The sequence below is a fragment of the Ovis canadensis genome, chromosome 24 (genome assembly GCF_042477335.2).
Source record: "Ovis canadensis isolate MfBH-ARS-UI-01 breed Bighorn chromosome 24, ARS-UI_OviCan_v2, whole genome shotgun sequence".
Lineage (NCBI taxonomy): Eukaryota > Metazoa > Chordata > Mammalia > Artiodactyla > Bovidae > Ovis > Ovis canadensis.
Genome location: NC_091268.1, coordinates 50,620,546 through 50,632,072, shown reverse-complemented (window position 1 = coordinate 50,632,072; position 11,527 = coordinate 50,620,546). Strand labels below are relative to the sequence as shown.

The window sequence follows — 11,527 nt, the reverse complement described above, 5'->3', positions numbered from 1 at the left end:
TCTCGGCTGCTGCTTTTGGTAGCTTTTTTGGTTATTGATCTAGTTTTTTTTTTGCATTTTCTTTCTCTAGTTCCTCTGAGTGTATTTTGAGTCCCAGGACTGGTGATGGGAAAGTGGAGTGAGGGCTGGGGATGGGGATGTAGAAGGGTAACACAGAAGGAGCCAGCCCTGTCTTTGTCTCTGATTCTTACCCAAAGGGGAGAGACTGGGCCCTTGTCCTTGGTGCCGCCCATCCAAGTTGTCCTTAGGAAGCCCGTCTTATCATGGACTGTGGTGTGTGAAGTTAGTAGTAGTAGAGAAAACCCAGACATTTCTGGGAAGCGTCAGGGAGTTCATGGTACAGAGGCCTCTGTTCTTGGAGGCCCTGATGCTATTAATATAACCTTGTGGCCCTAGAGCTTCTTAAACCCACACCTTTTCTAAGTGGATTATAAGCCGTGAGCTGAAAAATGCCTCGGAGCTGCTGTCTTGAGGCTGAGTACCTTGTTGCAACATAGCAAAGCAGATGCTTAGGAAATATCTGTGACACAGGTTATTTCAATAAGATATTAATGAGATCCAGCCAGGCTGGTGTCAGGGGCCGCCTTAGGCTCTTCTCCCCGCTTTGGGGGACTTTCTTGTGGCTGGGCTTTCTCGCCAGGTGTTACCAGTCTCTTCCTGGGAAGTTGCTTGCTCTTTCTTCTGGAGACTGGTGGTTGGGCAAGTGGTGTTGGGTGACAGCGTCGTGTTGAATGATGGTAAGGACAGGGTTTAAGAGACAATCCTCAGCGTGGTGGTTTTCAGAAATGGCTGTAAAATTTTTTACTATCCTTCAAGCATCAAAAAGTGGCTCTTGGTCCCCTTCCCCTGGGATCTGGTCAGACCTAACAACTGCTTGGCCCAGTAGACAACGGTAGAAGAGTGATCATGGGACGTGAAAGGCCAGGTGGTAAAAGACAGTGCAGCTTCTGCCCTGTCCCTCGATACTTGCCTTTGGAGCCCTCGGCTACTTTGTAAGAAATCCAGGCGTTCTGAAGCTGCCATGCTGTGAGGAAGCCCTCTGTGTGTAGGTCCTCCCGTTGGCAGGTCCAGGTGAGCAAGCCTTCAAGCCTTCCCAGCCCAGGCTTCCATCATAGGAGTGAAGCTGCTTCCTGATGATTCCAAACCCCAGACATAAGTCACCCTCACCCATTTGAGTCTTCCTAGCTGTGTCCTCAACATCTTGGAGCAGACACTGGCCATCTCTGCTCTAAATTCCTGACCTACAGGATCTATGTGTATAATAAAACAGTTTATGCCTTTGAGCCTTGGGATGGTTGGTTGGACAGCAATAGTAACTGGGACATCAGGAATTCAGTCTACTGGCTGCTGACTCTTTGGCCTAGATTAATTATCTTGCTCTCAGGCAGGGAAACCTTCCTGGGTCCTAGCCTTTCTATTTTCCTCTCTGCCAAGAAGTGCACTCAAGAAAGAAAATAGAAGGAATTTCCTGGCGATCCAGTGGTTAGGACTCGGTGCTTTCACTCAGCTGGGCCCCAGGTTCGATTCTTGGTTAGGGAACTAAGATCCCAAAAGCTGCACGGTGTGACAAAAAAAAAGACAAGACCATTTCTTGGCTGAGGAACACCTGTGCTTCGCTGTGATCACCTCCTCCGGATTTCCTGTTGGATTGCTGCTGAGTCAGCACTGTCTCCTTGGTTTGTTTCCTAAGTGTACTGACTTTGTTTCATATTTGTTGTTCCGCATGGTGTAAGATTTGTCTACTCTGACACACACAGTCTTCGTCTGCTGGCCTTGATAGGCTCCCAGGGGCCACCTCATGCTAACTGGCTCTACAAATCATTTATTGATCTTTTCTGGGAAGGATCTCCAGACCCTAATTTAAAACTATAATTCCTCAAGGAAAATATTGAGCAGTTTTTGCCAGCTTTCTATGTTCTAGTGGAGACTTGGTCCCCACCTCGGGAAATACCTGAGTCTTTGGGAAATCCCTGGTGGCTCAGATGGTAAAGAATCTGCCTTCAATGTGGGAGACCTGGGTTCAATCCCTGGTCAGAAAGATCCCGTGAAGGAAATGGCTACCCGTGCCAGTAGTCTTGCCTGGGAAACCCCCTGGGACAGAGAGCCTGGTGGGCTGTCCGTGGGGCCGCAAATAGTCGAACACTACTGAGCAACTAACACTTTCACTTCACTGTACTACTAATTATTAGTGCTGCTTACAAGGTTGGACAGACCACTTTGCTCCTCTGACTCTGTTACAGCCACCTCCCAGAAATCAGAGGACTAGAGACTGTACCAGGCCCAGTGCCTGGTTTTCGGTGAGTGCTCAGCTATTGACCTCATTGCCCAAGACCTAAGCAGTTTGTTGAGCTTTTTCATAGCCAGTTCCTTGGAAATCAGAGGCTTCTTGGAACAAGCAGCCGTAGCACCTTGCCCATTACGTGGTAACTAGCTGTCTGCATTTTTGTCTGCTCCCAGCCTGTGAGTTCTCTGAGGGCAGGGACCAGATCTTGCTTCTGTAGCTTCTAGCAAAGAAGAAAATAATGTTAAAAAGGGTTCAAAAGTAGTTCGATAGCCCTTTATAGCCGTGTGACCCTGCTTGATGGACAAAGAAACCAAAACTTAACCCCATGGTCATATGAAGGCACGCAGTCAAGGCTCGAATGTGAAACTTGGCTCAGGTTGGTTTTCCTGAAAGGGGGAAGGGGTGAGAAGAGGCAGGTCAGCATCACGTGGCCCAGGGCCTGTCCTGCAGGTTGTTACACTGAGGGCCTGCGTGAAACCCGCTTCCCAGTGTCTATGTTTCTGTACAGTCCTTTCCACGTGGACTTTGGACTTGGCCTGGGGACAGCCACAAATGGTATGAAAGCCGAGTGTTGGGGGGGAAGGGGTAGGGAATAGCATAGAAAACGTGTTCTGGGCAGAGCCCAGTAGGAAGCCCTGATTCGAATGTGTGTGTCCACGTGAGCAGTCCAGCTTACTGGGAGACCATGGATGTATGGAGGAATAGTAAGAAATGGGGATAGAAAGGCAAGCTAGGGACTTCCCTGGTGGTTCAGAGGTTAATCTGCCTGCCAGTGCTGGGGACGAAGGTTCAATCCCTGGTCGGGGAACTAACATCTCACATGCTGAAGGGCGGCTAAGGTGGTGCGCCACAACTGGAGAGAAGCCAGCTTGCTGCCATAAAGAGCCCACGAGTGTGGAGTGTGGCAACTAAGACCTGATGCAGCCAAATTGATTTTTTTTAAAAAATTGGGCTAGGGCCAGGCAGCGTGCCACGGTGTAATTGTCTTTGTCTTTTTCCTGCAGCACCAGGGTGCTGCTGCCAGGGCAGGCTGATGAATAGGGAGGAATGGGAACTGGGTCACAACGCTCACTTAAGCGGGTTCTCTTAACATCAGAGTCTGGGGATGGGGGCTGGACCCAACACCAGGCGGGACAAGGCAGAGAACTCGGTGGAAGTGGAAAGCTCTGTGGAGAACTGATAGGATTTGGCTGCCAGCTGAGGGGAAGGTGGTGAAGAGGAAGTGAAGGAGCAGCCAGAGGCTGCTCTATGAGGCTCAAGAGTTTGGCCTGGAAGAAACTGTGATTTGGGGGGAAAGTGATGGATTCACCCAGCCTGGTGACAACACTCGAGGGCTGCACGACTCCTGAAGCTCAGGAGAGGGCCCAGTTGGAACGCAGGTGTGGGAGGTCTCTACATCCCAGGAGAGTCAGTGCAGGTGAGCAGATGGGATCAAAGGAAGGTTAAGTGCCACGCCACCGCCAAGGGACTCGGTGCTGTATGCAGCACGACGGGATGGGTGCCAGGGTAGACCCTGCTCTCTGCTCCTAACACTGGATGCCAGGCTTCTTTCCCTCAGCCTCAGTTTCCTGCTTCAAGTGTGTACCGGCTCTGCTTGGTGCTGGCTGGGCCTGTGCCAAGCATGCCCACGGCCCCGTAGCCACGTCTGAGCTGGATACCATTCAGTCACACACACACACACACACCACCAATACACAGGCCTCTGAACAGACCTCCAGTGCCTTTTCTGGAAGTTACTGAACCATCCCCAGAAAAATGTACTTGCTCCAGGCCTGGCTGACTTGACACCATTTCAAAGGGCTTGTCAATTTCTGATATCCACTCTCAGGTCCAGGTAAAGAAGCTCTAGACCAATCATGTCCTTGTGCAGCTGTGAGAAAGGTCCAGAGTAAAAGGAATGACTTGTTATCAGTCTGGCCAGAGGGTATCTGCTATTCCAGTCCTTATCTGCTCCTTATTGGGCCTTATCAGTAGTTGTGAGAATGCCACACTCTACAAACTACTTGCAACTCCTTTCCTCCTTTGCCAGATGGGGCAGTCCAAAGGCAGTGGACAGGTGACAGCCTGGGGTCCAGGAACTGATGTGATCCTGGGTGTTGCCTCAGCCACCCCTTGCTGGGTCAATTGCCTCATGACACCTTCAACCCCAGAACAGTTCACAAGTTTATTTACGCATGAATTTATACAGACTGCAAACACTCGGGGACGCCTTGAACCGTTTAACGGCCCGGAACCTAGACTCAGAAGGTTAAGAGGGGTCCAGCCTCAGAGGCCAGAGATGAGTTCTCAGGAGGCCGGTTGTTGGCCACAGAGCATCCGGAGAACCAGAGGAAAGAGGCGTAGCCAGGGCGGAGCTCCCATGGGAAGGCGGAGCCTGAGGCCAGAGCTGGGTGTGGCTTCCGGGCAGGGGGCGGAGCCAGAGCTTGGCTGGCCCTGAACTCGATAACCTGGAGCAGGGGCCCGCGCTCGCAGCCCAGGTATTCCAGGGACCCCTCTCCACTGCGGGCAGTGGGAAGGGAATGGGTCCACAGGCCCGGCTGCCTATACGTAAGCGTTCTTCCCGTACTTGCCAAAGCTGCTGTCGCCCTCTTCATCCGAGGCTGCGGCGGGCAGGCGGGCAGCGAGGCTGGCGGCCGGTATCACGGGGGCTTTGTAGGGAAGCTGGACGCTGGCCGGGGAGAGGACCCGGTCAGAAGGATGTGCGGCCCTTGCCCCGCACTCCGCCCCCGCGGCGCGCCCTCCCTTACCCGGCGGCGGGGTCCCGGTCCTGGGAGCAGCAGCAGTTAGAGAAGAGGCAGATGCCGCCCAGGATGGCGAGCAGGCAGGCGCTCCAGCCCAGGTAGAGGGCAGGGCCCAGCTCGTACCTGGGGACGAGGACGGTAAGCAGGTGGCGCTAGTTCAGGAGTCGCACTGAGACCCACCCACCCGCTGTCCCCCACACTCACTTGGTTCCGGCGTACAAGGGGTCGAAGAAGTCCCTGGTGATGTTGAAGGCATACCAGGAGACGGCCACCATCCCGCAGATACCTGGGGGGAGGAACCGGAGAACCCAGCTAGGCCTGGCGGAGGAAGGGGCAGCCCAGAGAAAGGACATGGGCATCAAGTCCAAGAGCAAGCTTCATCGGATCCCTTTCATTTCCTCTCGCCAGCTACTCACTTCTGTTTCCTACGTCAACGGCAGGCTGCTCCATCCAGCACCCAGGACACACTGCAGCCCACCTTTCTTGTCTAGCCTCCACTCTGCTCCTCGGCCCCTCTTCCCTCTGTTTATCCCACACCTGCCCTGTCCCTCCTACCTCTAGTGCCTGGACCACAGTTTCTGCAGTAGGAATCTGCTCACCAGCTCCTGCTGCTGCTGCTGCTAAGTCGCTTCAGTCATGTCCGACTCTTAGCGACCCCATGGACTGCAGCCTACCAGGCTCCTCCATCCATGGGATTTTCCGGGCAAGAGTACTGGAGTGGGGTGCCATTGCCTTCTCCGTCACCAGCTCCTACCCATCCTCGAAAGCCCAAGCAGTCTTCCCTGATCAGCCCTGCCTGCGCTGACACCCATTTCCTAGGCCTTATGGCTCAGTGCATGAAGGCCTGAAGCCAGCCAGGCTCCTGGACTAGTGGTCCAGCCTGGCCGGCCCCTGGGGCTGTGTCTTCCAGTATGCCGCCTGGCTTCTCTGAGCCTGTGTCCACATCTGGAGAACAGGACAAGACCTGCTCTATCTCACAGGCGTGTTGTGAGGGGATGTGCACAGACATGTTTTGCAAATTGAAAAGGGATGGCAAGTCTTGTGGTGCTGTTATTGTGCAGTGTGTGTGTATGTGTGTGCGTGCGTGCACGCCCTAGCTCTGATCTTCCCAGCCAGACTGTAAGCGCTGGAGGGCAGGAACTCTCACCTTTGGATTCCCTCCCACACCTTGCTCATGCCTAGCGCCTAGTGCAGGCTCAAGAAACATTGCTAACGGACTGATTTGTAACCAAGGGATTTGGTGAGTATGGGTGGGGGTGGGGTGAGCAGGGAGAGGGGGCAGGTGTCAATGCAGAGGGGAAGGTGAGGCAACCCTGGGGTCTGGGTTGTCCATCCCACCCCCACTGCAGCACCACCCCCTCCCACTGCAGCGCGGGGTCCACCCATGACTTCCCCCGATTACCAGCCAGGATGTGTAGGGCTCCTGCGGTGGCCGCCAGCTTGGTTTTCCTGGAGAGCTCCAGGCCCCCAATGTTCGTGCAGCGCAGCCCCACCATGCCTAGGAAGAGGCCCAGGAAGCCCAGGAGGATGGCGGTGATCATGAGCGCCCGGCAGGCCTGGATGTACCCTGGGGAAGCGGGGCGCAGCCATGGGTCCCAGAGCCGGCCCTTTCCCCTCCGCCTGCTCTCCAGCCTGTGACAGTCAGTCCCTACAAGCCCTCAAGTCCTCTGCTTCCTCTTTGGGCCCCATCCCATCTGAGGGGTCAGCCTGAGGGGTCACACCCCCTCCTTCCCAGGAGCTTACCTCCGCACCCCTCGACCCTCCAGGTGCACTTCGCCTCTACCTCTGTTACAAGGCTTCTGCTCAGCGCCACTTAGACACTTTGGCTAATAATGCTTTGTCCTGGGGGTGATACTCCTTTTACAGGATTTTTTTTTTTTTTAATTTTTGGCCACACTACTTGGCATGCAGGATCTTTGTTCCCTGACCAGGGATCAAACCTGGTGACCCCCTGCAGTGGAAGCAGGGAACCTCAACCATTGAACCACCAGGGAAGTCCCTGCATTGTAGGGTATTTAGCAGCATCCTTGGCCTCTGCCCACTAGACGTCAATAGCAGTCCCCCCAGACAGGACAATCAAAATCTCTAGATATTGTCAAAAAGCTACCACTAGTTGAGAACCGCCATGCTCTGCTGGGTGTTACAGACACTACACTCTGTGAGCACCCCTCCCCTTGCTCACATCTGGGAGGTCCCATTTATCGCCCTGCACAGTGCCTGACATCCTGAACCCAGCCTCTTCCCGGAGTGACCGATAGGGGGCAGCAGTGGCAGCTTCTAATCTGGAAGGTGGGATACCTGGGCCTAGGACGGGTGTGAGGCAAGCCTAGCTCATATGCTCCTTCCTCAGAGCCGAAGGAAGGAAACGGCTGCTCCCTTTCTGGGCCCCCTTCCTCCTCCTAGGTCTTCGACAGTTGCCAAGCACTCCCAAGGACCTTGCACCCCTTCCCTGGGTGGGGCAGTGCCACCCGTGTTGAAGGGGAAAGGCTGGGCCCCTGCCAGGAAGATGTGAAGTGGCCCAGAGTTGGGGGGCAGGGAGGAGGGGCAAAGTTCCCTGGGAGCATTTTCTCCTTTCCGGTCACTTCCTCTGGAGTTCCCCCAGCCTCTCCCCCTACTTATCCATCCACCCACCCACCCATCCCCACCTGGGCAGACCAGCTCCGGATCCCCAGGGAGCTCTTGTAGATAAGGAGACGTTATTGAAGGGCCCATAAGCAGCTGCGTGGCTGCTGTGTGAGTAAGTGACAGGACCCCCCCAGGACCAGAACTAGCCTGGGAACGGAGTATCGGCTGGCTCTGAATTCCAGCCCCCCAACCACCTGGGTGGCTCAGGGCAGGTCACCATGCAGTTTTCCTGCTCCTGAGATGAGGTTACTAATGCTGCCAATGGCGGGGCTGTAAACAGCACTGAAATGGTGCACGCAAAGCACTGATGATGCCTGGAGCCTCAGCCCATCCCTGGACAGCTGCGTGCTCTCTGCCCTCCCCGCCCGGCTCGCTCGCCCTTGCATCTCCGTCTTTCATTGTCTTCTGTGCGCAGTCATGAGAGCAGCAGTCCCAGTGGGGCCCCTCCTCACACCACGCTGCTGAGTGGCTGCAGCCAATGTCCCTCCTGCCCACCCACCAGTCTGGCGTCCGATCCTGGTGTCTGACCCAGATTGTACTCAGCTTTCATAGAAGTTCTTTTTTTGGCGGGGGGAGGGCGGGTCCTGGATGGGATGAGAGCATGAAGCCCCTGTAGCTGCCTCAGGAGACCCTGGGAATAGTAGGGGCAGGGGAGACCCACCCAGACTCCCTAGCAGCTCATAGCATCTCTGATACTCGGGGAGGCAGTTTCCTGGCATGCTGGCCTCAGCTCCTTCCCCTGCCACCCGGCCCCTGCAGCTGGGGACCCTGGAAGGGCATGATGGCTCCAGCAGCCCCCAGTGAGGGCACGGGAGCTGCAGCGCACTGGTGAGGGCCGGGCCAACTGAAGGGCTCCACGGGTTGGGGAGTGATGCGTACTGCTCACAGCATGAGCTCCAGGAACCAGGGAGGGCCTTTTGGAGCCAAAAGAGCTGTAGGCTCCAGCCCACCAACAACCCCAAACACATATGCACACACATCCCTGACTACAGTGCATACTGAGACGTGCAAGAGGTCTCCATTTAAAACAGCCTTCTAGAGCTCGCCGTGGCAGTGAGACCAATGCCCCAGTGGAAGCCTGGTGCAGTTATTGAGACTTCTAAGTATCTCAACCCCCAGGAATCCAAGGTGGGGTTTCCTCTTCACCCCACAAGCCCCAGTACTCTCACCCCAAAACTAAAGTGCTGGATTTGATTGAGCGAGCGTAGACGCCAGCCTGGTGTTAACGTTTTCTGCACATTTCATCTCACATAATCCTCACGACCACCCAGTGAACCAGTGCTATTCTGACCCGAGTTTTAACAGATGGGTCAAATGAAGCTCATCTTATCAGGAGGCACGGAGCAGGTCCAGGGCAGGTGTCAGGGCTGGCACTCTAGCCCCAGTGCCGGCACTTGTAGCCACAAAGACAGAGGGTCATGCTAGAGCAGGGGGCCACGTGGCGCGGCCTCTGCTGGAGTTCCAGACAGAGAGATGCCCCCAGCACTCCTGGCTGCAGGAAGCAGGTCTCCTCACTGCATCTGGCTTCCCTGGGCTGTATGGCGCCCAAGGTCCAACCACAGGCAGCGCCCACCCTCCCTGGGGTCTCTCCAGCCTCCCGCCTCCCTCTGCTCCCTTCGGCTCTCCCCAGCCCGTACCGGAGAGGGCCAGCATGGACGGGAACTCCCAGCAGTTGTGGACGCCCATGGAGTCGGTGGCACAGCTGTACCAGAGGTTCTCGAAGATGGTGTTGGTAGTGATGACATTCCCATGCACGGTGGACACTCGCCAGCTGCTGTGCGCCAGGGTCACCCCCAGCATCAGCAGCCCCACGGCTGTGAGGAAGAAGCCGAAGATCTCCATAGCCACCGGCATGGTGGGCCACAGGCCCCGGGGGAGCCCAGGGCCCCAGAGAGGGGGAGGGGCTGGGCCCCGGGGGAACCTGAGGGGGCTTTGGCCAAGGAGGGTGGTTCAGGCAGGCTAGGGAAAGAGAGGGAGGCAGGCTGCAGCCTCGGCCTCTTCCGTGGCCCAGGTCCGTCTCCGGTGTGTCTCCTGCCCTCTCCCCCGGTCTCTTCGCTTCCCCGCAGGTCCGTCAGAGGAATGAGCCAAGCGCGCACAGCAGCTGTTGACGAGGAGATGGAGGGAATAAACGAAACAGGCCAAAAGTCCACCCCCTCCCCCCTGGCCTCTGGGCTGCCCTGGGCTCCCCGCCCCTCGAGGGTGGGGGGAGAGGACTTACCGGGGAGTGACTAACGGACGCGCCGCCAAGGAGGGGCTCCCATGGGAGGCACTGGGAGCCAAGGGGAAGCGCTGGCTTCTGACTCAGCTTTCGTCGGGGGCCAGAGAATGGAGTAAGAGGGGCAAGGAAAGAGGAAGCGGCTGAGGCAAGAGACCGAGGCTGAACACAGAGAGGCCCCCTGCACCTTTCGGTGGGGAAGGATCAAGGCAGCTGAGCCACCCTCTGAATGCTGGTGAGAACAGTTCAAGAAACTCAGAGACCTCAGGGTTGAGTCTCCAAGGGAGAGTAAGGTTGAATGAGGGAATGGGAAATCTGGGGGAACCCATGGCTTTGGAATCCAACCAACCAGGATTCCAACCAGGTCCTATCCTTGACCAGCGCGCCACGGGCATGAAGTCGGAGCCCCTTGAGCTTGTTTCTGCTTCTGTGAACTGAACTGCTCCTCCTCACTTCGTAGGTTATGTTGAAAATTGTGACCTCATATCAAAGCTCCTTGCGAGTATGAACTGCTCAGTACCAGGTGAATGCCCTGGGTGTCCAAGGCCCAGGTTGAGGCCACCAGGGGCTGTTCTCCAAACTTCCAACTTCCTGAACTTGAATTTAGCCCCTTGTTGGGTTGATCTTTGACTCTCGGCAAAAAGCTTGATCTTGCTGCCAAAGGGGCCCTAAGTGGGATAAATCACAAGCCCAGGACGTGATCCTCTGATAATCTAAGCAGCTCAGAGTTATCAGAACCGTCACCGGCTCTACTAATTATGACAGATTAGAAACCTCTGGGTCCCCACCCCAAGCCAACGCTGAGCACCTGTCCTGGCAGAGACGGTCTCATTTCCCACAGCTGGGACAGCTCCGGTTCCCTTCTGGCGAGCGTGGCTGGGGCTCAGTTCCAAGGGGCTCATTCTATACCCAGGCAGTCACACGGGACATCACTGTGCTGAGGTGTAATCCCCATCCTCTTCCCTGTGCCAGGCTCCTCCATGCTGCCTGCAGGTGCCTCCTCCCCTGTCCCCCCAGTGGGGATAAAGAATGAGAGGTATGAAGTGAAGCAAGACAGGCCCAGGCTGAGCCTGGCACGGGCTAATGGGTGTGAGGCCAAGTGGGCTGGGTGGAGACTGGGTTCCAACCTTCCTTCTGCAACTGGGATGTCCTGGGTTCCTGACCTCTTCCGTGACCTCTGCCAAGTCCATGCCAAATGCCCATTTCCTACCCCCCCTGCCCCGCCCCCGGTGGCCCCCCCTCCCTTAAGGAGAGGGACAGGGAGGAGGAAGGGGAGGACGCAGGACAAAGGGAGGGAAGGGCGGAGGTTTTGGAGGAAGCTGAGTGGGGGCCTCCCTGGTGTGGAAAACTCCACGCTGAGAGGCAGCTGAGTGGGTCAGAGGAGACATCAGTCTTGCCTGTCCCTTCAGCTCTGCCCTTCCCGCCTCTGGTCAGTTTTTTGTCAGGATTCTAAGGCCATGCAAAGGCCACATCCCTATGCTGCCTGCCACTGCTCAAGGACATGGCTAGTGGTGGGGGAAGGAAGGAAGGGTGTGGGGTCTGGGCAGCTTGGTGGACAAAGGAGAACCCCACAGCAGCCTCCGGGGTAGGCGTAGGAGGGCGCAGAGCAGGAAGGGCACACGTGTGACCCCGTATGCTTAGCCATATATTCCATTTTCTGAT

The 11,527-nt window shown here is 56.1% G+C and overlaps 1 protein-coding gene across 2 annotated transcripts; it reads right to left on the bottom strand.

Annotated features, from left to right (window-relative positions):
- Positions 1 to 4,434: 4,434 nt before the first annotated feature.
- CLDN15 (claudin 15) lies at positions 4,435 to 11,497 on the bottom strand. Of its 2 annotated transcripts, none has more exons than XM_069571109.1 (7): positions 10,674 to 11,497; positions 9,869 to 10,533; positions 9,288 to 9,751; positions 6,428 to 6,592; positions 5,230 to 5,311; positions 5,032 to 5,148; positions 4,435 to 4,952 (listed from the first exon to the last, which is right to left on the bottom strand). In XM_069571109.1, exons 3-7 carry the CDS (start codon positions 9,502 to 9,504, stop codon positions 4,826 to 4,828), a joined length of 708 nt encoding a protein of 235 aa, XP_069427210.1. In that variant the 5' UTR covers positions 9,505 to 9,751; positions 9,869 to 10,533; positions 10,674 to 11,497; the 3' UTR covers positions 4,435 to 4,825. The 2 variants fall into 2 exon arrangements, with proteins under 2 accessions (XP_069427210.1, XP_069427211.1); XM_069571110.1 differs by having other exon boundaries at positions 6,428 to 6,523; positions 10,674 to 11,333.
- Positions 11,498 to 11,527: the final 30 nt, after the last annotated feature.